This window comes from Megascapheus bottae, chromosome 18 (genome assembly GCF_031878675.1).
Source record: "Megascapheus bottae isolate mThoBot1 chromosome 18, mThoBot2.hap1, whole genome shotgun sequence".
Lineage (NCBI taxonomy): Eukaryota > Metazoa > Chordata > Mammalia > Rodentia > Geomyidae > Megascapheus > Megascapheus bottae.
The window spans coordinates 29,343,742-29,370,976 of NC_143526.1; the positions used below are offsets into that span (position 1 = coordinate 29,343,742).

The 27,235-nt window shown below is 41.1% G+C and overlaps 1 protein-coding gene and 1 non-coding gene across 3 annotated transcripts in view; one reads left to right on the forward strand and one right to left on the reverse strand.

The window, feature by feature from the left end:
- Positions 1-27,235, forward strand: part of Asxl1 (ASXL transcriptional regulator 1) — a 53,995-nt gene that overhangs the window by 7,358 nt on the left and 19,402 nt on the right. For both annotated transcript variants that reach the window (XM_090352163.1, XM_090352164.1), the window contains exons 2-3: positions 1,461-1,543; positions 6,604-6,712. In XM_090352163.1, the coding sequence (XP_090208289.1) occupies positions 1,461-1,543; positions 6,604-6,712 (192 nt within the window). The remainder of the gene's footprint in view (positions 1-1,460; positions 1,544-6,603; positions 6,713-27,235) is intronic.
- Positions 7,844-7,947, reverse strand: LOC150050360 (U6 spliceosomal RNA). The gene has a single exon (XR_016538779.1). It is a non-coding gene; the product is annotated as a U6 spliceosomal RNA (small nuclear RNA).

Below are 27,235 nucleotides of genomic sequence, written 5' to 3' on the forward strand. Positions count from 1 at the left end.
AGTAGTTAGGATTGTAAGCATAAGCCACCAATGCACAGCTGAATTTTTTTTTCCCCTTTTGTTCTGAGGTTTAAATTCAGGGACTTGCATTTGCTAGGCAGATATTCTGCCACTTGAAGTCCCCCCCATCCTTCCATTCAGCCCTTTGAGCTGACTCCTGAAGGGTAAGGAGGAGGTAGACCCATCACAGAGGGTCTAGGCGAGATGCGAGGAGAGGAAATTGCAGAGGGTGTGGCAGGAGAGAGAATAAATGAATGTGAATGTGGAAGCACTTGCAAAGTGTGGGAATTGGTGGAACTATGCTTAGTTTCTGGGGCATAATGTTTGTGGAGTGTCAGTGTAACAGTCTTGTGGAAAGTCGAACATGGACTAGATTGTGGGTGCCTTGTATGTCAGACCGCTGTACACCTAGAGGAAGCACTATAGGCACTTATAGTGCCATTGCTAGATAACTCTTGAGAGGCAGACATTGAGTGTCCTTCAAAAAGAAGGTAACTTAGGCTCAGGTAGTTATTTTACCTCATTTCAGAAGTCTAGAATTTGAATTCAGGCCTGTCTGGTTCTATGGTATGTGCTTCAATGGGCTGGTAGACTCTGGAATGTTTTAGCTTTTGCTGTGTGTGAGTAGAGAGAGTTGCTGAAGGATTATAAATCAAGAAAGTAATGAAGTTAGACTCACTTTGCTCAGTTGAAGCAAGTGAGTCTGCCAGAGCAGGGACTTGGACTCACTTACTATGAATTCCTAGAATTGTGCTTGGCACAGAGTAGGTGTTCCATGTTATTTGTTGAGTGACAGATGACAGCAAAGTAAAATGGATTTGAGGAAAACAGGGTGGGACTCAGGGATATTTGTGTAGAGACTGTTTTGTGTCAGGTTAGAAATTACTAGCTAGGGGCTAAAGGGCCATAAGAATTAGGTGATTGGAAAAGGCTGCCAACCAAGGTAGGGCATAAAGGGAGAAGAATTGGCCTGGAGGGGAAATTGATTAGAGAGTTCAGGTGAATTAAGAATAGACTAGGGAAGCCAGCTCAGTGGCTCATGCCTGTAATCCTACCTACTCAGGAGGCTGAGATCTGAGGATCAAGGTTCAAAGCCAGCCTAGGCACAAAAAGGACCTGAGACTTTTTTTTTTTGCCGGTCCAGGGCTTGACATCAGGGCTTGAGCACTGGGTCTTCATGCATGCTATGTAAGCACTCTACCACTAGGCCAAACTCCCTGCCCCCCAGCCCTAAAATTTTAAGTTTACTTTTTGTGTGAGGTGCTAGGAACAAAACCCAGGGTTTCCACACATGTTAGGCAAGTGTATTCTACCATTGAGCCTTGCCTTCAGCTCTGAAGGACTTTGAACTGGAAAAACTCTTAGTTTTACCTCCTAATAAAACTATAACTCATGATAAAGACTTGTGTGGGTATAAATGGAAATTCCACATTGAATTTGGGACATTTGTGTTTCTTTAGGTATTAGAAAACTACTCAGATGCTCCAATGACACCAAAACAGATTCTGCAAGTAATAGAGGCAGAAGGACTCAAGGAAATGAGGTTTGTATTGCTCTTATTGCTTAGCCTGACGTTTCATGGGGTAAGTGTCTTTCTGTAGTTATGCAGAGATCTGAATAATGGCTTGTTTGTGCGTCTGTGTTGTGTGTCTCTGGTAGTATTGGACTCTCCATGTCCCAGAACTTGGTGATGAGTAAAGTAGGTGAACATTTATTTCTATCAGAGGATACCATCACCTGGATCTTGCCTAAGAGCTATTTGCACGCTATTTGTGCAAAGAGCTGTGTGTGTATGTGTAGATTTGGAATATTTTTTCCTTGCATTCTATTTTGTAAGTTTCAATAGTACAGAAAGAGCAGGCCTAGAGTCTATTATGTCTAAAACTATCCTTTTATATGTAGCCACTGAAATTATTTAGGATCACACAAGGATGATCTCATTGGCATAAAATCTAATGGCTACTCCCTCCTCTCCCAACTGATTTTAGCCATTCATGATATGAGTATACTAAATTTTTAAGTGATCTTATTTATTATTTTGTGGTATAGGTTTTCTTAGAAAAATAACATATTAGAAACACCAAAGGACTGGGTGCCAGTGGCTCATGCTTTTAATCTTAGCTATTCAGGAAACTGAGATCTGAGGATCATGGTTCAAAGCCAGCCGGGCTGGAAAGCCTGTGAGACTCTTACCTACAATTAGTCACAGAAAAACCCAGAAGTGGCACTGTGATTCAAGTGGTGAAGTGCTAGCCTTGAGCAAAAAGGGTGGTAGGGACAGCGGGCCCAAGTACAGACCCAGGACTGGCAAAAAAGAAAGAAAAAAAAAGAAGGAATTTCATGAATGGAAGAAAACCAGTACCTTAATTTTGCTTTCTTCTTATCTCAACCTTTTTAATTTAGTTTTACTTTAATTACTTTAAAGAGAAAGGGGGAAAGTTCGACAAAGTCCATTTTTGAGATTCAGACCAAACAGTTTGTTTTTTGCTGGTTAAGATGTCGATGCTTGAATTTTGAGTTAAAAGTTGCTCACTTGGAGGGCAGATTAGGATTGCCTAGATTACATTTATTTGGCCTGTACATACACACTGTGCAGAGTTATAACTATGTTTTATTTTATTTCCATGGGCTGTTTTCATCATGCTGCTATCTGTACTGCTGTTGGACCACTATGCCCATAGAAGGTAAATTAGTCCCTTTGGGACAAATGGAATTGAGAGGCTTAACTTGCTTCTGTTTCTTGCTCTTGTAGAAATTATGCAGTCATGGTAGCTGGCAGTGAGTGAGCAGTTCTGTCATTTGTGGACAGGGATAGTGAATAGGAGTCACAGGATGATTGTCCGTGTGCTGGCTGCCCCCTTGTAGGAGGAATGCCAGCATACCTACTTGATGCTCTACAGTGTGTACCAGCTTTCTTTTAGAGATTAGTGCTTCATGAAAGTTTTTTGCTACCCTGTTTGTTCTAAAGCAGGAGTATAGTTGTTTGGGTTTTGGATTTAGTAGTTCTTTTGATACTTAGAATTAATTAATTAATTTAGCCATCCTTGGCCTTGAACTCTGGGCTTGGGTGCTGTTCCTAAGCTCCTTTTGTTCAAGGCTAGCACTCTTTAACACTTGAGCCACAGTGCCACTTCTCTGGCTTTTTCTATGATGAATTGTAGATAAGAGTGTCATGGATTTTCCTGCCCATGCTGGCTTTGAATTGTAATCCTAAGACCTCAGCCTCCTGAATAACTAAGATTATAGGAGTGAGCCACTGGCATCCAGCTTAGAATTTATTTTTATTTTTTATTTTTCTGCTAGTCCCAGGGCTTGTACTTGTTTTCTCAAGGCTAGAGCTCTACCACTTGAGCCGCAGCACCTGGGTCTCCCTGCATGCTAAGCAAGGCAAGCATTCTACCACTAGACCAAATTCCTGGCTCTAGAATAAATAAATAAATAAATTTGTCTGTTGTGAGGCTTGAACTCTGGACCTGGGTGTTATCCCTAAGCTCTTTAGCTCAAGGTTACTGCCCTACTCCTTAAGCCACAGTGCTACTTGCCCTAGAATTTATTTTTTAACCCTACAAACTAGGGACTCTAGTTCTGAAAAATAAAGGAGGCTTTATTTGAGATGTTATCTTTTAACATGATAAGGAGAAGGAAGGTAAGATACACAAATATATCCTTACTAGCATGTTAAGATATGCTATTGCCACAATAAGCTTTTGTTTATTTTTGGTAACTTCTCTGTTTTAAGATTCAGTGAACAGGGCCAGGAGCGTAGCCTAGGGGTAGAGTGCTTACCTAGCATGCACCAAGACCTAAGTTCAATTCCTCAGTACCACATACATAGAAAAAGCTAGAAGTAGTGCTGTGGCTCAAGTGGCAGAGTACTGACCTTGAGCAAAAAGTGTTCAAAAAGTGCCCAGGCCCTGAGTTCAAGCCTCAGGACTAGCCAAAAAAAAAAAAAAGATTCAGTGAACTGTTTTGTTTTTCCACTGAGTTATTTGTGACTTCCTGTTGTAGCTTTGTATATGTAGCTTTACGGGGAATTAAATCTCTACCATTTGACAGACTTCATTTTGCCAGCAGAGGAAAAGAAAATAAATTTTTTCTTTTGTATAGACAAAATTTAACTCAAAAAACAAAAGCGCTTGTTTATTAGGGACACCACCACTGATTCTGTCTGTGGTCTTTGTGTTTATAAATTTATATGGCAAACTAACCACAGTGGCTTACTTCTGTAATCCTAGGTACTTGGGAGGCAGAGATTTTGAGGATCATGACTCTAGGACAGTCCAGGCTGTAAAAAATTTATGAGGAAGTTGGGAGCAGTGACTCATGCCTGTAATCCTAGACACTCAGGAGGCTGAGATCTGAAGTGTGTGGTTCAAAGCCAGCCTGAGCACTAAAGTCAGTGAGACTCTTGTCTCCAATTAACCACTAGAAAACTGGAAGTTGTGTTGTGGCTCAAAGGGTAGGGCAGTAGCCTTGAGCTGAAGAGCTCAGTGACCGTGCCCAGGCCCAGAGTTCAAGCCCCACGACTGACACATACACACACACACACCCCCGAGGGCATGGGATGAACCTAAGTGGCAAAGGTCTTCCCTAGCAAGTGCAGCATCCTGGGTTCCATACCTAGTACCAAAAAAGAAAAGATCAAAATAAAATTTTGGGGGCTTGGTGGGGGAGCTTGAAATCTGGGACTGGGCACTGTCCCTGAGCTCTTCGGCTTAAGGCTACTGCCCCACTCCTTGAGCCACAGTGCACTTCTGGTTTTCTGGTGGTTAATTAGAGATAAGAGTCTCACAGATTTCAGTGCCCAATCTGGCTTTGAATCATGATCCTCAGAGTTCAGCCTCCTGAGTAGCTAGGATTACAGGTGTGAGACTATGTCCAGCTAATTTTTTTTTTTTTTGAAGTTCATGGGACCCTACCTCAACAAGTAAGCTGTATATGGAGATCTAATTCTATAGCCCCAACTATTCAGGGAGCCTAAATAGGACTCTTGACATAAATTTGATATCCTATTACAAAAATAAGAGTACAAAGGGCTGAAGGTGTTGCTAAAGTGATAGAACTTCTACTTAGCAAGCATAAGACTGAGTTTTTGGTACTGCCAAAACCCTTTTTCTGAATATGAATGTAGGTTGAAATTTAGAGACTAGGAAGTGCTCAGTTTTGTTTTAATGGTAAAATTTCATTAAGATATAAGTTTACATAATTTGTTTTTCGTCTGTTGTGGAGCTTGAACTGGGCTCTGTCCCTAAGCTCTTCAACTTAAAGCTTTACCACTTGAGCCACAGCCCCACTTTCAGTTTTCTGGTGGTTAATTGGAGATAAGAGTCACATGGACTTGGGAACTTGGGCCAGGAGTTTGGCCTAGTAGTAGGAGTGCTTGTTTAGCATGCACGAAGACCTGGGTTTAATTCCTCAGTACCACATACACAGAAAAAGCTGGAGGTGGTGCTGTGGCCTAAGTGGTAGAGTGCTAGCCTTGAGAAAACCCATGGACAGTGCTCAGGCCCTGAGTTTAAGCCCCAGGACTGGCAAAAAAAAAAAAAATCTCATGGACTTTAGTGCCTGGCTGACCTTGAACTGCAATCTTCAGATCTTAGCCTCCTGAGTAGCTAGGATTACAGGCCTGAGCCACTGGTACCTGATTCTTAAGTTTTAAGTTTTTATTACAATATATCTTGAAAAAATTATGTTTTTTTCTAAATATATCTTGGAAATTTGGTCCATATTGTTAGAAAATATTAAAAGAAAAGTTAGATATAGATTTAGGGGTTAGGTATTTAGCTCAGTGGAAGAGTCTTTGCCTGGAAAGTGCAAGGCCCTGAGTTTGGTCCTCAGCTCTGGAAAAAAGAGAAAAAAAAAAAAGTTAGATATGGATTTTGAGTATCATCACATGTAACTCAAACTTCTTGGGATATGGTTTATATAAATTTTAATTGTTTATCACTCTTACACTAGAATGGTTTGTCATGGGAACTTCTATAATTCTTCCTGTTTCTTTTCTTTTCTTTCCTTTTTTTGTGGTCATAGGGCTCAGACTCAGCCTGGGTGCTGTGCCTGAGCTCTTCAGCTCAAGGCTACCACCCTATTCTTGAGCCAAGCCCCACTTCCCATTTTCTAAAGGCTAATTGGAGATAAGAGTTTTAGGTCCTTTTGTGCCCGGGCTGGCTTTGAACCTTGATCCTCAGATCTCAGCTTCCTGAGTGGCTAGAATTACAGGCCTGAGCCACTGCACCCAGCCTCTTCCTGTTTCTTACTGTCAAAATGAGTTAGTAGAGCCAGATCCTGGTGGCTCGTGCCTGTATTCCTAACTACTCAGGTGGCTGAGATAGTTCCAGCAGACAAATGTGAGATTTGTCTTTATTTCCCATTAACCAGCAAAAAGCCAGAAAATAGAAGTGTTGTTCAAGTGGTAGAGTATCAGCTTTAGGTAAAAGAACTAAGTAACTGTCAATGGCTTGAGGCACTGAGTTTCTAACCATATTATGGTACTACCTCCCCGCCCCCCCATCTTTCCCTGAAAAAGGAGTTGGCAGGATTGAGTCATTGGTGAGTAGTTATATGGATTTATGTGGTCCTTATCCATCCTTTTGTGTTTTATAGTGGGACATCCCCTCTTGCATGCCTCAATGCCATGCTACATTCCAATTCAAGAGGAGGAGAGGGGCTGTTTTATAAGTTGCCTGGTCGAATCAGCCTTTTTACACTCAAGGTAAGTAATACAACTCTGTTTTAGTGTAACAACCTGGCAAGTTTGGAATGGGCCCATGAGTTTGTTTTTCTGATACACAGTCAGGTGACATTGGTGGTATTGGTCCTGAATGACACTTTGATCTATTCTAATGTGAATAGAGCATTAGGAATCATTTAGTAATATCAGTTAAATCTGTATTCAGCTCTGCTTGCCTATATCATTATAGATTATACAGAATTGAAAAAAATAAGTATGTGTGGGGATAATTGTAGATGTACCTTTATTAATTAGTATTTTGTTGGTAATATTATGAAGGATAAATTACTGGGCAGCCTAAGTAATACATACTCTGGAAAATAACTGAAATGTGAACATTAGTAAATGACACAAATGGCAAAGAAAGAGGTGTAGCGTTCATAATTAAACTTAAATAGGACTGAAATAGAACAAACCAGGTATTTTTCTGCCATCTTGATATCATTTGGACCATGACTATCAACTTTTTCCATAAAAGGCAAGAAAATGAATTACTTCAGTTTTTGTGAGTCTACTGTCTCACAACTGCTCAACTTTGTCACTGTAGCAGGAAAACAGCCAGAGACCACATAGACAAATGGACAAGACCATATTCCAACAAATAAGTGTTTTATTTACAAAGGTAAATTAAAGAAGTTTGTGGATTCACATAAAAATAGATCATTAGAATTGACTTAGGGTGCTGGGAATGTGACTTAGTGGTAGAGTGCTTGCCCAGCATGAATGAAGCCCTAGGTTTGATTCCTCAGTACCCTATAAACAGAAAAGGCCAGACTGTGGCTCAAGTGGTAGAGTACTAGCCCCAGAACTGGCCAAAAAAAAAAAAGAATTGACACAGGGCTTATTTTGCCAACCCTCCTTCTTACTATTTAAACATAAGATGATTTATTGATTTAAGGCAAATGGAAAATTTTGTGGTGATCCTTATGTTCCTCCATATATATTTGTAAATAGCAGTGGTTAGGTAAACTTCATTTCAGTGTTGTTTAGTTGATAATGCAAAGTAAATTAAATATTAATAGTGGCTATATAACCTGAAACCAACAGTCATAAAACTTAGTTTTTATGAACTTGCTTTTTATGTATACATCACATATATCTTTTTGTGTCCCTTTAAATACATAACACTTTGCAAATTTGCATGTCGTCCTTGCACAGGAATCATACTAATATTTATATTGATGCAGTTTTAGTGTATGTGCTGCTGAGGTGAACACATTTTTTGTTTTGAGATATAGTTATAATGTGTTCAGGCTGGTCTTGAACTCCAGGGCTCAGTGTTCCTTCTACTTTAGCTTCTCAAGTAACCACAATTACATGTTTGTACCATTATGCATGGTGTTTTGTTTTGTTTTTGTGGGGTAATGATTCAACTTAGGACCTTGCACTTGCTGGGCAATTTTGTACCACTAAGCTATATCCCAGCCTCTAATATGTCTCATTTTCAGATGTCTGTGCTATTTTCTATATTTTTAGTATTTTGTATTTTATAATGGGATATTGTGTTTTGGAATCAAATCTCCAGTGGGAGAGATACTTCGGAGATAGCGCCCTTGGCCACCAGATGTAATAGCTTATACTATGCATATGTGTGTGTGTATATGATACACACAAAGTTCATGAGGCGGGGCCCTGTTGGTGTGGGCCAGGCCTGTTCTCAAACTCCTGGGCTGAAGTGATTCTTTCACTTCAGGTTCCTGAGTAGATAGGACTATAGGTGCATGCTACCATGCTCCTGCACATGCTTTTCTTTTGGTCTGCTTTTGAGAAAAATAGATACTGGAGTTAGAACTACAGGTTTGTTACTTGGAATGGATTTAACTCCTCTTTATGGCGCTGTATACGTACTTGGTATTGGGTCAGTATTTAATAAATGGTGGCTTTTATGGTGTTCCTGGGTTTATCATCCCTAGTTATCTTTTAATGATATTTTCCTAGTGAAATACTATATGGTATATTACATAATTATATATAGATATGCATACTATATATTACAAAATGTCATAGTTCTGTGTTTAAAGAAGGAGAATTATGGGGCCAGGAGTTTGGCATACTGGTAGAGTGCTTGCCTAGCATGCACGAAGACCTGGGTTCGATTCCTCGGTACCACATGCATAGAAATGGTGCTGTGGCTCAAGTGGCAGAGTGTTAGCCTTGAGGAAAAAGCCAAAGGACAGTGCTCAGGCCCTGAGTTCAAGCCCCAGAACTGGCAAAAAAAAAAAATAATAATTCATAAAGAAGAGGAGAATTACTGTTTTTGGTACTGGGGATAGAACAAAGGGCCTTGTACATACTAAGCATTCTATATCATTGAGCTATACCTCCAACCTTAAGAACTACTTTTCTCTGTTAGTACTGTGAGATACTGCATTTTGCGGGTGCTGGATGCTGATGGCTCACACCTAGAATCCTAGCTACTCAGGAGGCTGAGATCTGAGTATTGTGGTTCAAAGTCAGCCTGGGCAGGAAAGTCTGTGAGATTTTTATGTCTAATTAACCACCAGAAAACCGAAAGTGGCACTGGCTCAAAATGTAGAATGCTGGCTTTGAGCATAAGAAGCTCAAGGGCAGCACCCAGGCCCTGAGTTCGAGTCTCATAACCTACGAAAGAAAAAAAAGAACTGCATTTTGTCTTTGTAACTTGACTCTGGGCAGAATTCATGGCATGGATCTGTGCTTAACAAATGTTTGAAGTAAATTACATTTTTTTTTTAATGGGGCTTGAACTGTCCCTGAGCTCTTCAGTGTAAGGCTCCTACCCTACCCTTAAGCCAAGCCCCACTTCCTATTTTCTGGGAGTTAATTTGGAGATAAGAGTCTCAGGTCCTTTTGTGCCCAAGCCTGCTTTGAACCTTGATCCTCAGATCTCAGCCTCCAGTGTATCTAGGATTACAGGTGTGAGCCACTGTGCCCTGCCTACATTTCTTTTTTAATTTGAGCATTTTTGTGGAAATGTGGCTGTATTCTGCAGCCTGTGTCTTAGGTATATTGGTTGCAGATGACCTCCATAAATTGCCATATTGTTTTTGGTTTGTGTTGCTTATTCTTCCTAGAATTGACCTTGTTTATCTATCTGTAAGCATTACTTCTCTAATATCTATTGTTTTCTTTTTAGATTAATGGTTCGCTTGTGTGGTTCCTTCAATTAGACTGCAGAGTCTGCATTTCAATTCTTTTTTTTTTTTTTGCCAGTCCTGGTTTTGAGCATGTTCCTTGGACTTTCTCAAGGCTAGAGCTCTACCACTTGAGCCTTAAAACCACTTTTGGCTTTTTTCTATGTATATGGCACCAAGGAATTGAACCCTGGTCTTTGTGCTGGCTAGGCAAGCACTCTACCACTAGACCAAACTCCCCATCCTCAATTCTTATTTCAAGGTCCATGGTACTAGATGCTAAGCTGCCCTCAGTAACTGTATTTAATGAATGAGTTAGGTGAGTACAGGTTATATTCTTGTACTTTATTGTCTTTTGTTTTGACATGTCCATAAATGCAGCTTGTAATTTTCATAAAACTTTTCCTAAAACATCTGTAGAATTATGTATATGCCTATCTTAAGCAATAGATAGATGTGTAAGAAGAAAGTAAAAGCCGGGCATTCATGTCTCATGCCTGTAATCCTAGCTACTCAGGAGGCTGAGATCTAAGGATTCCAGTTCAAAGCCAATCTGGGCATAGAAGTCTGTGATGCTCATCTCCAATTAACCACCAGAAAACTGGAAGTGGTCCTGTGGCTCAAGGGGCAGAGCACTAGCTTTGAGCTGAATAACTCAGGGACAGGACCCAGGCCTAGAGTTCATGCCTGAGGAATGACTCCCCCCCCCCCCCCAAAAAAAAGGAGAAAGGAAGATGCAACAGGATGTAAAAGTACCATATAAAATTCTGCTATTTGCAACTTAAATAATGTTATATTAATATTTGGAAATAGTAAATCATGCTTATGTCTTCACTACTTTAAGTTTTAATAAATTATCTTGGAGGGGGCATTGAATTCAGGGCCTTGTGCTTGCTAGCAAAGTGTTCTGCCTCTTGAATTATGCCTCCAGCCTGTTCATTTGTTTATTTAGTAGTATAATAGGACTTTAGTTCAGAGTCTTACATTACTACTGCTTGGCTTTTTCTACCTGTGGGATAGTACTCTGCCTTTAGAGTCATTCTCAGCCTCCAGTCTGGCTCTTTTACTGACTAAATTGGAAATAAAGTCTTGAGGACTTTTCTACTTGAGCTTGCTTCAAACCTCCATCTTCACAGGCTGGGAATTTGGCCTACTGGTAGAGTGCTTTCCAAGCATGCACCAAGTCCCAGGTTCGATTCCTCGATACCAGATACATTGAAAAAAAGCCAGAAGTGCTATTGTGGTTCAAGTATAGAGCTCTAGTCTTGAGAAAGCCCCTGGGCTGGCAATAAATAAATAAAAATTTAAAAACCCTCCATGTTCATATCTCAGTCACCTGAGTATCTGAGGGTTACAGGTGTGAGCCACTAACACTTGGTCTATTTTATTTTTGAATCTTGCTAACTTTGCTGGACTGGCCTTCAACTCTCCTGACTTGGTCTTTTGAGTAGCTGGGAATACAGCCATCTGTCCCTCTGAGGATAATGTATTCACTATCCCTCTCAACGTTTACTTAGATTTACTAATTATTAGAAGTTTCTGCTAGATGCCAGTGGCTCACTCTTGGCAATCCTAACTACTCAGGAGGCTGAGATCTGAGGATTGCATTTTAAAGCCAAAAATCTGTGAGACTTATCTCCAGGTAACCACTCAAAAACTGGAAGTGGCGGGCCGGGAGTTTGGCCTAGTGGTTAAAATGCTTGCTTTGCATGCATGAAGACCTGGGTTCGATTCCTTGGTACCACATACATAGAAAAAAGGCTCAAGTGGTAGAGCTCTAGCCTTGAGAAAGTCCAAGGACAGTGCTCAAGTCCTGAGCTCAAGCCCAGGACTGGCAAAAAACAAAAACAAAAACAAAAAACTGGAAGTAGCACTGTGGCTCAAGTGGTAGAGTGCTAGCCTTGAACTGCAATGCTCAGGCCTAGAGTTCAAGCCTCATGACTGAAAAAAAAAAAAGTTTCCTTCTCTACATATGCATTTTTTTCCCCCAAGACCATTTGGAAGAGTTAAAAGCTACACATATAGCACTTAGCCTTTAAATATTTTAGCTGTCTTAATATTTTTTTGCTGGGTGTGAGTGGCTCACATCTATAATTCTAGCTATTCAAAAGGCTGCATATATTTGTACACATTCACAAATTTTCCTGTCCAACTATGGGAAGTACTGTTTGTTCTCTTGTAGCCCAGGCTGATTTTGAATTACTAATCCTCCTGCCTCTTCCCAAATGTAGATATTGGTTATTATACTCCTGAATTTTAAGATTTACTTTTTAGACTTTATGTCCAGTTAAAATTTGCACATTGCAATTGGTTATTGTGTCTTTTTAATCTTACATAATACATAAAAGTTCTCTTGCTTTCTTTTTTTTTTTTTTTTTGCCAGTCCTGGGCTTGAGCTCAGGGCCTAAGCATTGTCCTTGGACTTTCTTAAGGGCAGATCTCTACCACTTGAGCCTCAGCACCACTTCTGGCTTTTTTCTATGTATGTGGTACCGAGGAATCGAACCCGGGTCTTCATGCATGCTAGGTAAGCACTCTACTACTAGGCCAAACTCCCGGCCCTCTCTTGCTTTCTTCTGTCTTTCATGGCATTGATATTTTTGCATGCCAGGCCCATAGTGAATCTTGGTTATTCCCATAGGAATCTTGGTTATTTCTTGTTTCCTTTGTGCTTTTCATTAATTAATTAATTGATTGATTTTATTTTTTTGTGGTTGTGGGGCTTGGATTCTGGGGCTGGGCATTGTCCCTGCCCTACCCCTGGGTCTGGGCGTTGTCCCTGTGCCCTTCAGCTCAAGGCTACCTACCACCCTACCTAGAGCCACAACGTACCACTTCTGGTTTTCTAGTGGTTAATTGGATATACATATACACTGTCTTTAGTGCCCAGGCTAGCTTTGAATTGGAATCTTCAGATCTCAGCCTCCTGAGTAGCTAGGATTATAGGCATGAGCCTACCGCATTAGGCTGTGGTTTTTATTTTATTTTCGTGGGTCATGGGGCTTGAACTTGGGCCTGGGCTTTGTCTTTGAGCTCAAGGCTACCGCCCTACCCTTGAGCCAAGCTCCACTTCCCATTTTCTAGAGGTTCATTGGAAATAAGTGTCTTCAGGTCCTTTTGTGCCTGGGCTGGCTTTGAACCTTGATCCTCAGATCTCAGCCTCCTGAGTAGCTAGGATTACAGGCGTGAGCCACCTCGCCCTGCTTTGTTTTCTATTTTTAAAATACTCTCTCCCCCCTCTTTCTTCCCTTCTTTCTTCCTTCCTTCCTTCCTTCCTTTCTTTCTTTCTTTCTTTCTTTCTTTCTTTCTTTCTTTCTTTCTTTCTTTCTTTCTTTCTTTCTTCCCTCCCTCCCTCCCTCCCTCTCTCCCTCTCTCCCTCTCTTCCTCTCTTCCGAAGCTTGAGGGGCCTGGATACTGTCCCTGAGCTTTTTTTCCCCAAGGCTAGTACTCTACCACTATTGATTTTTTTTTTCAGTTGTGGGACTTGAACTCTGGGCCTGGGTATCGTCTGTGAGCTGTTCAGCTCAAGGCTACTGCCTTACCCCTTGAGCCAGAGAGCCACTTCTAATTTTCTGATGGTTAATTGGAGATAAGAATCTCACGACTTCAGTGCCTGATCTGACTTTGAACCTTGATCCTCAGATCTCAGCCTCTGAATAGCTAGGATTATAGGTATAAGCCACCTTATCCGGTTGCTCTACTACTTTGAGCCACAGCTCTACTTCTGGTTTTCTGGTGTTTAATTGGAGGTAAGAGTCTCAAGGACTTTCCTGACCTGGCTGCCCCTGAACTGCTATCTAGCTAGGATTACAGATGTAAAACACTGGTGCCTGGCTTTCCTTTGTGTTTTAGCTGCCTAGATTGTGTGTACTATTTTAGACTTTTTGTCCTGAGCAACTTTCCGTGAAGGTGGATGCTTTACATAGGGGCTAGTTTGGCTAAGATCTTGCCCCTAGGAAAGCCAGAAGATACTAATTATTTAACTCTTTCTTTTTTAAGGTAGAGTGAGATTTTTTTTTTTTTTTTTTTGGTGGGTCATGGGGTTTGAACTCAGGGCCTGAGCGATGTCCCTGTACCACTATAGCCCTGGAGCCCCAGCCCCACTTCCCATTTTCTAGTGATTAATTAAGGATAAGAGTCTCATGGACCGGCCGGGAGTTTGGCCTAGTGGTAGAGTGCTTGCCTCGCATGCATGAAGACCCGGGTTCGATTCCTCGGTACCACATACATAGAAAAAAGCTGGAAGTGGTACTGAGGCTCAAGTGGTAGAGCTCTAGCCTTGAGAAAGTCCAAGGACAGTGCTCAGGCCCTGAGCCCAAGCCCAGGACTGGCAAAAAAAAACAAAGAGGGGGGGGAGGGAAACGGGTACCAAGACATGTGAAAGGGTATCAATGTATGTGAATTAACGCACCTTCTATCTGGCAAATATCATGTAACCCTTTTACTAATTACAATAAAAAAAATAAAATTTTAAATAAAAAAAAATAAAAAAAAAAACAAAGAGTCTCATGGACCTTAGTACCGAGGCTGACTTTGAACAGCGATTGTCCATCTCAGCCTAAGTAGTTAGGATTACAGGTGTGAGGTGCTGCACTCACTAGAGTGAAATCTTTTGGCATGTCCTTGCCTATCTTTTCACTCATGTTAGGTAAAAGCTTATGTGTAGAATGGCTTGCAGATTTTTCTGCCTGCTGTAAGTTTCAGGCATTGCTGGAATCATAGGTACATGTCATCTTGTCCAGCTTCCCTTACTGGTGATGAAGTCTCATGGACTTTCTTGCCAGGCTGGCTGAATCCTCCAGTCATAGCTTAACAAGAACCTGCCACTGGCCTTGGCAATGGATTGACAGGGGATCTTGTGAATTTTTCTGCCTGTGCTGGATTACAAACCTCGGTCCTCCAAATTGCAACCACCTGAATAGCGAGGATCATAGGCACTTGGCTAATGTGTACAATATATTTGGGTTTTGTTTTTGAGTCAGACTCTCTATAGCCCAGATTGGCCTCAAAACTGTTAATCCTCCTACTTTCACCTCCTGAGTGCTGGGATTATAGTCACATGCGCACCCTGCCTGACCTTACAATGTTAAACTAAGAAAAAAAAAAACACACTTGATGTATCATTCTATTAAAAGCAGCAATTTGCAAATTAAAGGGGAAAAGAGTAAGAAGTGAAGGAGAAAATTGTCACATTCTTACAATGTTATTTAAATGGTTACAGTTATGCACAACTCTACATTTACCAGCAATTTTAGAACTACTTGTATAACCATTAAATAGACCAAGAAGGAAAGAACAAATGGAGTTAGCCTAGATTTAGAAATGTAGAGCCTGTCATCTCAAAGGCAATACCAGAATTTATTTCGATTATTGAAAGGTAGATGTGAAATGCAGATAAGTCCTGGTACTCTTCTGCTTTGCCTAGCATTTTCCATTTGATCATTCATTTGCCTTTGGAGGTCAAACTTTGGTATACTTTGGAGGCCGATATCTGAAGGTTTGAAGCCATCCTGGGCAGAGACGTCTATGAGACTTTTTTTGTGGGTCATGTGGCTTGAACTTGGCCTGGGCACTGTCCCTGAGCTCTTCAGCTTCAAGCTGAAGAGGTCAGCCTAACCTGAGCCAAGCCCCACTTCCTGTTTTCTAGAGCTTAATTGGAGATAAGAATCTCAGGTCCTTTTGTGCCCCGACTGGCTTTGAACCTTGATCCTCATGAGGATCTCAGCCTCCTGAGTAGCTAGAATTGGTGAGCCACCAAGCTGGCTGTCTATGAGACTTTGTCTTCCAAATAACCAACAAAAAGCATGGCTCAAATGCAAGCCATGCAAGCCAAGTGAGTTGTGAGGCCCTGCATTCAAAGCCACTATTATTACAAAGAAAGAAAGAACCATTAGAACCATTAGAGTATTGAAACATTTTAGTTAAAAAAATATGTTGCTACTGTTTTTTTTTTTTTTTTTCTTTTTTGCCAGTCCTAGGGAGTGAACTCAGGGCTTGGACACCGTCCTCCTTGGGCTTTCCTCAAGGCTGCAGCACCACTTTTGGCTTTTCTATATATGTGATACCGAGAAATCAAACCTGGGTCTTTGTGCATGCTAGGCAAGTACTCTATCACTAGGCTAAACTCCTGGCCTGTTACTATTGTTTACAGCGTTCCAAAGTTTACCATTGTTATTTTTAGTTTAAAAAAGGATTTTTTGGATTTAAAATGTGGATATCTTCAGAGAAGGTCTTTTGTAATATGTGTAAATCTTACCAAATATATGTTTTGTGTGTGTGTGTGTGTGTGTGTGTGTGTGTGTGTGTGTGTGTGTGTGTGTGTGTGCATGCTGGTCCTAGAACTTGAACTCAGCCTGGGTGATACTGCTCTATTCTTGAGATTTTTTTGCTCAAGGCTAGCATTCTACCACTTGAGCCACAGCTCCACTTCTGGTTATTTGGTAGTTTATTGAAAATAAGAGTTTCATGGACCTGCATGGCCTGTCTTTGAACCATGATCCTCAGACTTTAGTCTCCTAAGTAACTAGGATACAGTCAGGAGCCATGTCCCTGAGCTTTTTTTGCCCAAGGCTAGCAGTCTCTACCACTTTGAACCACAACTCCACTCCCAGTTTTGAGTTTTGGAATGAGAATCTCATGGGGACTTTTCTGCCTGAGCTGGCTTCAAACCACAGGTTACAGGTGTGAGCCACCAACGCCTTCCTTAAGCCTTTGTACTGATTTTGGTGGAGGTTTTGATCATTTAGTTGGTGAAATGTTCTTTACTTGTTTAATTCTCAAGGGACAGCTAGACCCATCTGAAAGAAAATCGAAGAAAATTGTCAGAAGTCCTAGCTCACTGAGAGAGAAGAGTGCACTTGTTTTTAGGGTCAAGACCAGTCTCATATTATTATGCCTTCAAAGGAAGAGGAGCTGCCTTTGTCCCTCTACATCCTGACAGTAGGAGCCTTGTGCAGATAAAATATTGAAAGTCATATGATCATAGTTGGGAATGGTTTTGTGGTAGTTTATGGGTGGGAGTAGGTTGAAGATTTCAGGGAATCTAAAGTATATATTTTTATTTTTTATTTTTTTTTTTTGCCAGTCCTGGGCTTGAGTTCAGGGCCTGAGCACTGTTCTTGGACTTTCTCAAGGCTAGAGCTCTACCACTTGAGCCTCAGCACCACTTCCGGGTTTTTTCTATATGTGGTACCGAGGAATCGAACCCGGGTCTTCATGCATGCTAGGCAAGCACTTTAACCACTAGGCCAAACTCCAGGCCCCAAAACTATATATTTTTAAAACAAAAAGCTCATATAAACAGTTCTGTTGAGTGTACTTTCCTTTCCTTTTTAAAGCATCAGAATTCTAGGTAAAAGAAGATTGTGGATATTTGAAATTTGATAGGGAAGGGGGGAAAACCAAGACGGGTGGGGGGTGTGGGGGGGAGGGAAACGGGTACCAAGACATGTGAAAGGGTATCAATGTATGTGAATTAATGCACCTTCTATCTGGCAAATATCATGTAACCCTTTTACTAATTACAATAAAAAAAAAGATTGTGTATAATCTATATTTTATTGGGATTGTGTTTGGAAAAATTCCAAGCTTTTGCTTGGATTAGCCAGTGGGGAACAATCTGGTATCTCATTTCTTCATATTAGACTTTAGATATAGGTTTTAGAGTGATTTGTTTAGGCTAAGAAAGTTACTTCTTCCAGCTTAGTTAACTGAAAGAAAAGATGGATACTGATGTTTGAGTGCTAACCCTAATCCAGATAACTCAGCATATTCTTTCTTCCTAGTGTGCTTTTGAAGCATAAATGTGTTCCTAGTTCTTGTACTGATGACCTGATCTGAGAAGATATTAGTGGCCCAGAGTCACATGCTTGCTTGGTGGTTTCAGTCCTGCTTTTGTTGTTGTTGTTGTTATTTTTTATTTTGATAAACAGTATTTATTTAATTTTGCCTCCCTAGGAAAGGCTTGAAGTTGGGGTCTGGGCACTGTCCCTGAGCTTCTTTTGCTCAAGGCTAGAATTCTACCACTTGAGCCACAGTGCCATTTCTGGCTTTTTTTGTTTATGTGACACTGAGGAATCTAACCCAGGTCTTCGTGCATGGTAGCCTTATTAGTGTCAGGTATGGGACTTGAACTCTGGGCCTGGGCACTGTCCCTGAGCTCTTCAGCTCAAGGTGACTACCCTACCTCTTGAGCCATGGCACCACTTCCAGTTTTTTGAGGGTTAATTGTAGATAAGAATCTCATGGACTTTGCTGCCTGAGCTGGCTTTGAACCATGATCCTCAGATCTCAGCCTCCTGAGTAACTAGGATTACAGGCAGGAGCCATCGCGCCAGGCTTCCAACTATTTTTTGAGTGGGTAGGTGAAGAGTTGTCTATTTCCAGTGTCATTGTTATAGCATAAACTATCTTTTCATGTTGTGGATAATGAAATAGCTCCTGTGGTCTGATGCCTTTGTGTTTCTCTCTTATCAGGCACTGATTTACTCTTTTTTTCTTTTTCTGTTTTTTATTGGTTATGGGGCTTGAACTCTAGGCCTGGGTACTGTCCCTGCGCTCTTCAGCTCAAGGTTACAGCCATATTCATTTCTGATTTTGTATATACTCTCCCCATTTTCCTATTGCCTGTCCCAGGAAGATTTTAAGATCTTTTGTGGGAATTTTTTAACCCTTTTGCTGCAGATAATAGAAGTCTTCTGTTTCTCAGATCTGGTAAATTATTTTGCATGTTTTTCTGGGTAGTAGATATCTAGGTAATCTGGTATTGTCAATATATTTAACATTTCACTAGAAATTTTTTGTTGTTGTTGGTCATGGGGTTTGAACTCAAGGTCTAGGTACTGTTTCTGAGCTCCTTTGCTCAAGGATAGCACTTGACCACTTGAGCTATACAGCACCACTTAGAAACATTTTATTGTAAAAATAAATTTGGACCAAGAGCATAATCTAGTGGTAGAGTGCTTGTCTAGCATGCATGAAGTCCTGGGTTCGATTCCATGGTACCACATACTCAAAAAAAGCCAGAAGTGGTGCTGTGGCTCAAGTGGCAGAGTGCTAGTGCAAAAAGTGTTCAAGGACAGCTGGGCATGGCCATTTGGCTCATGCCTGTATTCCTAGCTACTCAGGAGGCTGAGATCTGAGGACCAAGGTGCAAAGCTACCACAGGCACAAAAGGACTCTTTTATCTCCAATTAACCTCTAGAAAACAGAAGTGAGTAAGTGGGGCTTGGCTCAAGGGTAAGCCTTGAGCTGAAGAGCTCAGGGACAGTACCTAGGCCAAGTTCAAGCCCCATGACTCACAAGGAAAAAAAAAGAAAGGGAAAAAAAAAAAGTGTTGCAGGTCATGCCCCAGGACTGGTACCAAATAATAATAATAATAATAATAATAATAATAATAACAACAACAACAACAAAATAAAATAAAAATAAATTTAAGGGCCAGGAGCATGGCCTAGTAGTAGCATGCTTACAACCCTGGGTTTGATTCCTTAGTACCACATACACAGAAAAGGCCAGAAGTGGTGCTGTGGCTCTAGTGGCAGGGTGCTAGCCTTGAGCAAAGTGTCCTGGCCCTGAATTCAAGCTCCAGGACTGGCAAAAAATTTTAAATATATATATTTTATTATTATTATTATTATTATTATTATTATTAGTCAGTTATGGCACTTGAAACTCTAGGCTTGGATGCTGTCCCTTGCCGGTGCCAGCCAGCAGCGAACCAGGATTCCTGACCTTGGGGGTGAAGACTGGGAAAAAATAGAAAAGAGGCAAACAGATGGGGTCAGAAGGACTACAGCCTAAGTCAGCAGCCCAAGAAGGCTTATATACTTTCTTGAAACTAGGAACTGCCAGGGGTTACATTAGCACCAAATGGTAATCAGGTCTCAGATCAATTAAGCAGAAGGTGATAAAGCAATAACACATTTGTGCCAAATGGTAATCAAGTCTCAACAGAAAGATAAAGCAATAAATCAATAAAGTCAGGAAGTTCACAATATTGACAGTATAGTTCAAAATTTGTAGGCATGGCGTCACATGACAGCTCATTTCTTTGTATGGTTATATTACTCAGTGATGCAGATTCATGGGACAGTCTGACTCCACACTCTGGCTCCCAACAGTCCCTGAGCTCTTGAACTTTAGGCTCTCACCCTACCCCTTGAGCCACGGTGCCACTTATGGTTTTCTAGTGGTTAATTGGAGATAAGAGTCTTAATGGACTTCAGTGCCCTGGCTGGCTTTGAACCACAATCCTCAGATTTCAGCCTCCTGAGTAGCTAGGATTACAGGCATGAGCCACCATGTCTGACATTAAATATGTATTTTATAGCTCAGTCTTTCTTGTTTGTTGTGTTGTGTTGCTTCACAGCACACACTCAAGTATTAGTGATCCTTGGATGAGAGTTAATGCTTAAGGCTCTTAAGTACTGTTGGGGAATTCAGTACATCATGGTTTTGTGGCCTTTGTGGCAGTGGGAGAGTGGTTGTTGCTTAGATGCCTGGTACTGGAGTAAGAGTATCTACCACCTTTTAATATGGATTGTTAATGGTACATTCTCAATCCCATTTCACATCCTTACCTTTCTTGGTTCCTAGTTTTGGTTCTTGGCCTTTCTAGCATTCGGTGATGAATCTGTTGGTTCTTTTTTTTTTTTTTTTTTGGTGGGGAGGTGGTGGGAGCGTTGTGGGGCTTGAAGTCTGGACCTGGGTGATGTCCTTGATCTCTTCAGCTCAAGGCCAGCACTCTACCGCTTGAGTCACAGCGCTACTTCCAATTTTCTGGTGGTTAATTAGCGATAAGAATCTCATGGTCTTTAGTGCCCAGACTGGCTTTGAACTGAGATCCTCAGATCTGGGCCACCAGTACCTGGCCTGTTAGTTCTTTTTAAACATCTCAAATGCAGAACTACTTAATTCTCTTTATTTGCTTTGTTAAAATTTCTCATTCTCTGTTTTTCTGTCAGTGCTAACATTGAAATCATATTCTCACTCTGGATATTCCTCTCAGATCATTAGGCTTGAATATTCTATTACCTACCTAGTATGTTTGCAAAATAGCATGTACAAAATTAATGTCATTTTTACTGAAACCTGTTCCACCCCTCTTGACTGTTTAAGTTAATCGAATCATATCTTTTATTTTTTTTAAAGTTACTAATTATTCACTGTAAAACTTACACAAAGACAAGAGCATTGTGCATTACAGTGTAGGGAAGCTTGGAGAAAGGATTGGTACTTCTTTTAGGCTTCTTCTGCTACATAAGCAGAAAACAGAACAGGAGATGGGCTTTTCAAAAAAAAATTATTATCATACATTAGTTATACAAGGGGGGATTTCAATGTGATATTTCCATATGTTTATACAATACATCCTGATACAATGCACCCACTTCTTGTACTGTCTTACTCCAGTTCTTAAACAGTTTTAACAGATTACATCATTCTATTTGCTTACATGGAAATACCTACTTTGACCATATTCATTCTTGTTTATTCTCCCCTCCTATTAGTACCCATAAAACAGTCAGCTCTTAAAATTAGTAAGTTATGGGGCAGGGAGTTTGGCCTAGTGGTAGAGTGCTTGCCTAGCATGCACAAAGACTCGGGTTTGATTCCTTAATACCACATACATAGGAAAAAGCCAAAAGTGGTGCTGCGGCTCAAGTGGTAGAGCTCTAGCCTTGAGAAAGTCCAAGGACAGTGCTCAGGCCCTGAGCTCAAGCCCAGGACTGGCAAAAAAAAATTGTAAGTTATTTATTCATTGCCTGCCCTGTTCACCTCCTATTGACTGACACTTTCATTGAGTTCCTTATGCCATCTTACATAGGTGTGATGTATTTTGAAATTATTTACCTTCCTGTTGTTTTTTTTCCTTCTTCCTGTCCCTTCATCCTTCTAAGTACTTCTGTAGTAAAAATCCTGTTCTATATGTATGTGTACATATGTCTGTATTTATTATGCATATAAGCATGTATTTTTTCATATATTTTTATTGTAATTAATAGAAGGGTTACATTATATTTGCCAGATAGAAGGTGCATTACTTCACATACATTGATACCCTTTCTCATGTCTTGGTCCCCATTTCCTTCCCCTCCACCCCTCATCTTGTTTTCCCCTCTTCCCTATCCAATTTCAAATAACCAAATACAAATATTTCCAATATATCAGATAACAAAGTGAGATACTGTAACAATATGAGATAACCAAGGGACAGTATGTACATGTGGGTAAATGTCTTTTAGGTCTAGCTCCCATTATATGAGTGAAAATGTGGTATTTGAGTTTGTCAGCTAGACTTATTTCACTGAATGGCATGTTCTCTAGTTCCCTCCATTTTTGTGCCAATGACTTGATTTTACTCTTCTATTATTGTTTTGTGTCTCTTGGGAATATTAATTTGTACTGAGGGGTTTCATCATGGTATTTCCCATATGTATATACATTATATTTTAATGTGAATAATCCCCTCTTCTATCTGACTCCTATTTTTAATACTCTTAAGTGAGATTTCTTGTGCCATATTTATACATAGGTGCAAGGCATTTCAGTCTTAGTCATTCTCCATCATTCTCTTTTCCTCTTTCTCTACCCTCCTAATAATCTTATAGCTCAAATTTATGTCTGTACATGTTTAAGTATATATACACATATATGTATATTTTTAAAGTTGAGATTCTGCAAATGAGTAGAAACTTGTATTTGGCTTTTGAGGTTGGCTTATCTTGCTCTACATGTTCTCCAGCTTCATCCACTTTCTTGCAAATGACATAATTTCGTTTTTCTTTATAGATGAGTATTATTCCATTCATTGGTTGTTGGGCACCTCAGCTGATTCCACAATTTGGCTATTGTTGTGATCAGTGCTGCAATAAACATGAGTATGAAGGTATCTTTCTTTATATTGATTTAGATTCCTTTGGATATATGCCCAATCATGGTATAGTGGGGTCATAGGTCAGTCTTATTTTTACCCTTTTTTTTTTTTAAATGGTCATAGGGCTTGAACTCAGGGCCTGGATGCTATCCCTGAGCTCTTTTCACTCAAGGCTAATGCTCTACCATTTTGAGCCATAGCATTATTGACAGTTTTCTAGTGGTTAATTGACTTTCCTGTCTGTGGCTGGCTTTAAGTGGCAGTCCTCAAGATCTCAGCCTCCTGAGTAGCTGGGATTACAGGCATGAGCCATCAGCACCTGGCTTATTTTTAGCCTTTTGAGAAACCTTTTTTGGTGGGGAGGGGGGCAGTCCTGGGGCTTGAACTCAAAGCCTGAGCACTGTCCTTGGGTTTTTTCAAGGCTAGAGCTCTACCACTTGAGCCACAGCACCACTTCTGGCTTTTTCTTTCTTTCTTTTTTTTTTTTTCCTTTGTGGGTCATGGGGCTGTGAACTCCACTTAGGCTCTGTCTCAGATCTTTAGCTCAAGGCTACCATTCTAACCCTGGGCCTGGGCACTGTCCCTGAGCTCTTCAGCTCAAGGCTACCGCCCTACCCTTGAACAAGCCCCACTTCCTTTTCTTAAGGTTAATTGGAGATAAGAGTCTTAGTCTTCCTTTTGAGTCTTAGATCCTTTTGTGCCATGCTCGCTTTGCACCTTGATCCTCAGATCTCAGCTTCCTGATTAGCTAGGATTACAGGCGTGAGCCACCTTGCATAGCTACTTCTGGCTTTTTTTTTTTTTTTAAATCTATGTGGTACTGAGGATTTGCACCTGGATCTTCATGCATGCTAGGCAAGTACTCTACCACTAGGCCAAACTCCAAGCCCTAGCTTTTTTTTTTTTTTTTTAATAGTGGCTTTGCATGTGTGTGCCAATGTCCAGACTTAGACTCAGGGCCACACCTTTTGCATTATGCTGATTAACTGGACTTAGAGTCTGGAGGACTTTTCTGTCTGGTCTGGCTTAAAACCTTGATCTTTAGATCTGAGCCCCTAAATAATAAGGATTATAGATGTGAAACACAGGTTCCTGGCTTAAACTGTTGCTTTTTAAAGGTAACTAGCTATATCTCTATTCACCTACTCTCATTTTGCCAATCTTATTAAATCTTTGTCAGAGAACTGGTGTGCATAATTTGAATTTGATTGAGACTTCTTTTAATATATGGTGTTTTGAAATGTTTAAAGTAGGGGCTGGGAATTTCGCCTAGTGGTAAAATGCTTGCCTTAGCATGCAGGAAGACGTAGGTTCGATTCCTTGGTACCCACATACACAGAAAAAAGCCATTGGTGCTGTGGCTCAAGTGGTAGAGTGCTAGCCTTGACCAGAAGAAGCTCAAGAATAGGATATTTTGTTGTTACTCTATGATGTTATTTTTTGCTGTGGTTACATTTCTGTGTAGTGATTTATAATTAATTGTTACTTTGTTTCATTCTGTCTAGGGAAGGTATAATTTTCTTTCTGGTATCTGTTGTTTTTGAGAAAGTCACTATTGTTACTTTCTAGTAACTTTTTCTTCTTGATTGTTTGAATAATTTTGTTCTTATTCAGATTTTGCTACAGTATCTTTGAAAAAAATTACCCTACAGCTAGGAGTTTGGCCTTGTGGTAGACTGCTTGCCTGGCATGCACAAAGATGCAGGTGCGATTGAAGCCCTAGGTTCAATTCCTTGGTACCAGATACACACAAAAAGCTGTAAGTGGTGCTGTGGCTCAAGCAGTAGAGAGCTAGCAAGCCCAAGGACAGTGCGCAGGCTTTGAGTTCAAGCTCCAGGGCTGGCAAAAAGAAAGAAAAAATTACCCTGCAGTCTGAAAACTCGTGCCTTTAATTTTTTAGCTGCTATCTTTCCTGCTTTCTCTTTTGACATATTTCCATTCTCATTCTGTCTTCCATCTTTTTTTTTTTTTTTTTTTTGTCGGTAGTGGGACTTGAACTCTGGACCTGGGCATGTCCCTGAGCTTTTCAGCATAAGGCTACTGACCCTCCCCTTGAGCACAGCGCTGCTTCTAGTTTTCTGGTGATTAATTGGAGATAAGAGTCTAGAGTCTCAGTCTCCTGAGTAGCTAGGATTATAGGTATGAGTTACTGTACCTGTCTTACATCTTTACATTTCTTTCTCTGCATTTGTGTTGTATCCTGTGACATTACAAAGCAGTAGTATAGCTTACTTATTCTTGAGGTTTGAGCATCTGATTCATTTTTGAAAGTTAACTATTTTTTACTTTTTTTTTTCCTTCAGTATTGGAGATTGACTAGGGCCTTGTATATGCTAGGCAACCTCTAGACCACTTTACCACCATGTATTCTTGTTTCCCTTTCTGTACACCTTTAAAAGTTATTTAAAAAAAAAAAAAAAACAACTCTTGTGGGGCTGGGAGTTTGGCCTAGTGGTAGAGTGCTTGCCTGGCATGCAGGAGGCCCAGGTTCGATTCCTTGGTACCACATACATAGAGAAAAGCCAGAAGTGGTACTGAGGCTCAAGGTGGTAGAGCTCTAGCCTTGAGAAAGTCCAAGGACAGTGCTCAGGCCCTGAGCCCAAGCCCAGGACTGGCAAACAAACAAACAAACAAACAAAAACGTCTTGTTATGTTCTATCTAGCTAGATCTCAAGTTTGAGGTTTTTGTTTGTTGTATCTGTTGCTAGCCCCTCCTGCTTCTACTTTGGTAGTTCCTTTTAAATATAGTTTGTGATTTTGATTTTTATGTGTATTACCTATGAGGATTGTTTCCTTCCTTCCATCCATCCATCTATCTATCTATCTATCTATCTGTCTGTCTGTCTGTCTGTCTGTCTGTCTGTCTGTCTGTCTGTCTATCTATCTTGTGATTGAGCTCAGGGCCTGGGCAGTATCATTGGGCTTTTTCAAAGCTAGCGTTCTGCCACTTGGGCTAGAGTACTACTTCAGCTTTTTCTGTTTATGTGGTATTGAAGAATCAAACCCAGGGCTTTGTGAATGCTAGACTGGTACTTCCTGTCCTATTTTTTTTTTTTTTTTTTAGTTTAATGAGAGTGAAATGTGCATTTCCCATTTGGGAGGTGGTTTAAGTTTTAGCTGAAAGGCTAATTTCTTGGTGTGGAGTTTCTGAACCACTTGGGTAAAGTGGTTTGGGTTCCCTCCCTCCCTCCCTCCCTCCCTCCCTCCCTTTCCTCCCTCCCTCCCTCCCTCCCTCCTTCTTTCCTTCCTTCCTCCCGCACTTCTTCCTTCCCTCCCTTCCCTCCCTTCCCTCCCTGCCCTCCCTGCTCTTCCTGCCCTTCCTGCCCTTCCTGCCCTTCCTGCTCTTCCTGCTCTCCCTTCCTTCCCTTCCTTCCCTTCCTTCCCTTCCTTCCCTTCCTTCCCTTCCTTCCCTTCCGGCTGTCTGGTTGGCTGGCCACCTGGCTGGCCACCTGCCTGCCTGCCTGCCTGCCTGCCTGCCCGCCTGCCCGCCCGCCCGCCCGCCCGCCCGCCCGCCCTCCCGGCCCCCTGCCTGCCTGTCCTTCCATTGTCTCAGACTGCAGCTCCAAACTCCTGATGCTTTTGCTTGTTGGTTGGTGCTCTAACCCGAGCCATGCCTCCAACTCAATGATTTTGAAACTCATACCCATGATAAGGAATTTTGAGTTTTTGGTGGGTAGGGTAAGGGGGTGGTCAGGCATGGAGCTTGAACTCAGGGCCTGAATGCTGTCCCTGAGCTTTTTTGCCCAAGGCTGGCAATCTATCACTTTGGAGCCATAGCACCACTTCTAGTTTTCTTGTGATTGGAAATAAAGAGTTTCAGGAGCTTTCCTCCCTGGCCTGGCTTCCAACTGTGATCCTCAGATTTCAGCCTCATGAATAGCTAGGATTATAGGTGTTAACCACTTGGTTTAACTCTGGCTTTTGAGAAATAGCACACTTTATGGGTTGGAGGTTGGAGTGCATTTTATTCCTGTGCAATTTTGTGTGTGTGCGTGTGTCCCCCCCACCCCCGGCTTCCAACTGTGATTCTCAGATCTCAGCCTCCTGAGTAGCTAGGAGTATAGACGTGAGCTCCTGGCTCCTGGCTTGTGTTCTCATATTTTATGCATCTAAATATACATTATACATACTGTCTTTTAGACTTTGGGCAGGGGTTAAAACACCTGTCCTAACCCGTGAGTACTCTATCTCACTTTGGTAGCTTTTGAAGTTACTTGGCTTTGTATGGCTTCATTATTTCTAGTATTAGGAAATTTTCCTTGAAGCTTTTAGGCTAGTGCTATAATTTGCACAGTTTATTTTCTGTATTAAGATGAGGTTTGTGGTTCTGAATGAGGGCCTGTCTGTCTGCTGTATTTAGTTGACACATTTTGCTTAGTTGTTGTTACATGTTGTAAAACCTGAAATTCTTTGTTACTTATGAAGACATAAAAGTTTGAGTTCCTGGGGCAGGGAATGAGTGCTTGCCTAGCATGCATGAAGATCCAGGTGCCACATATACAGGCGAAAAAAACA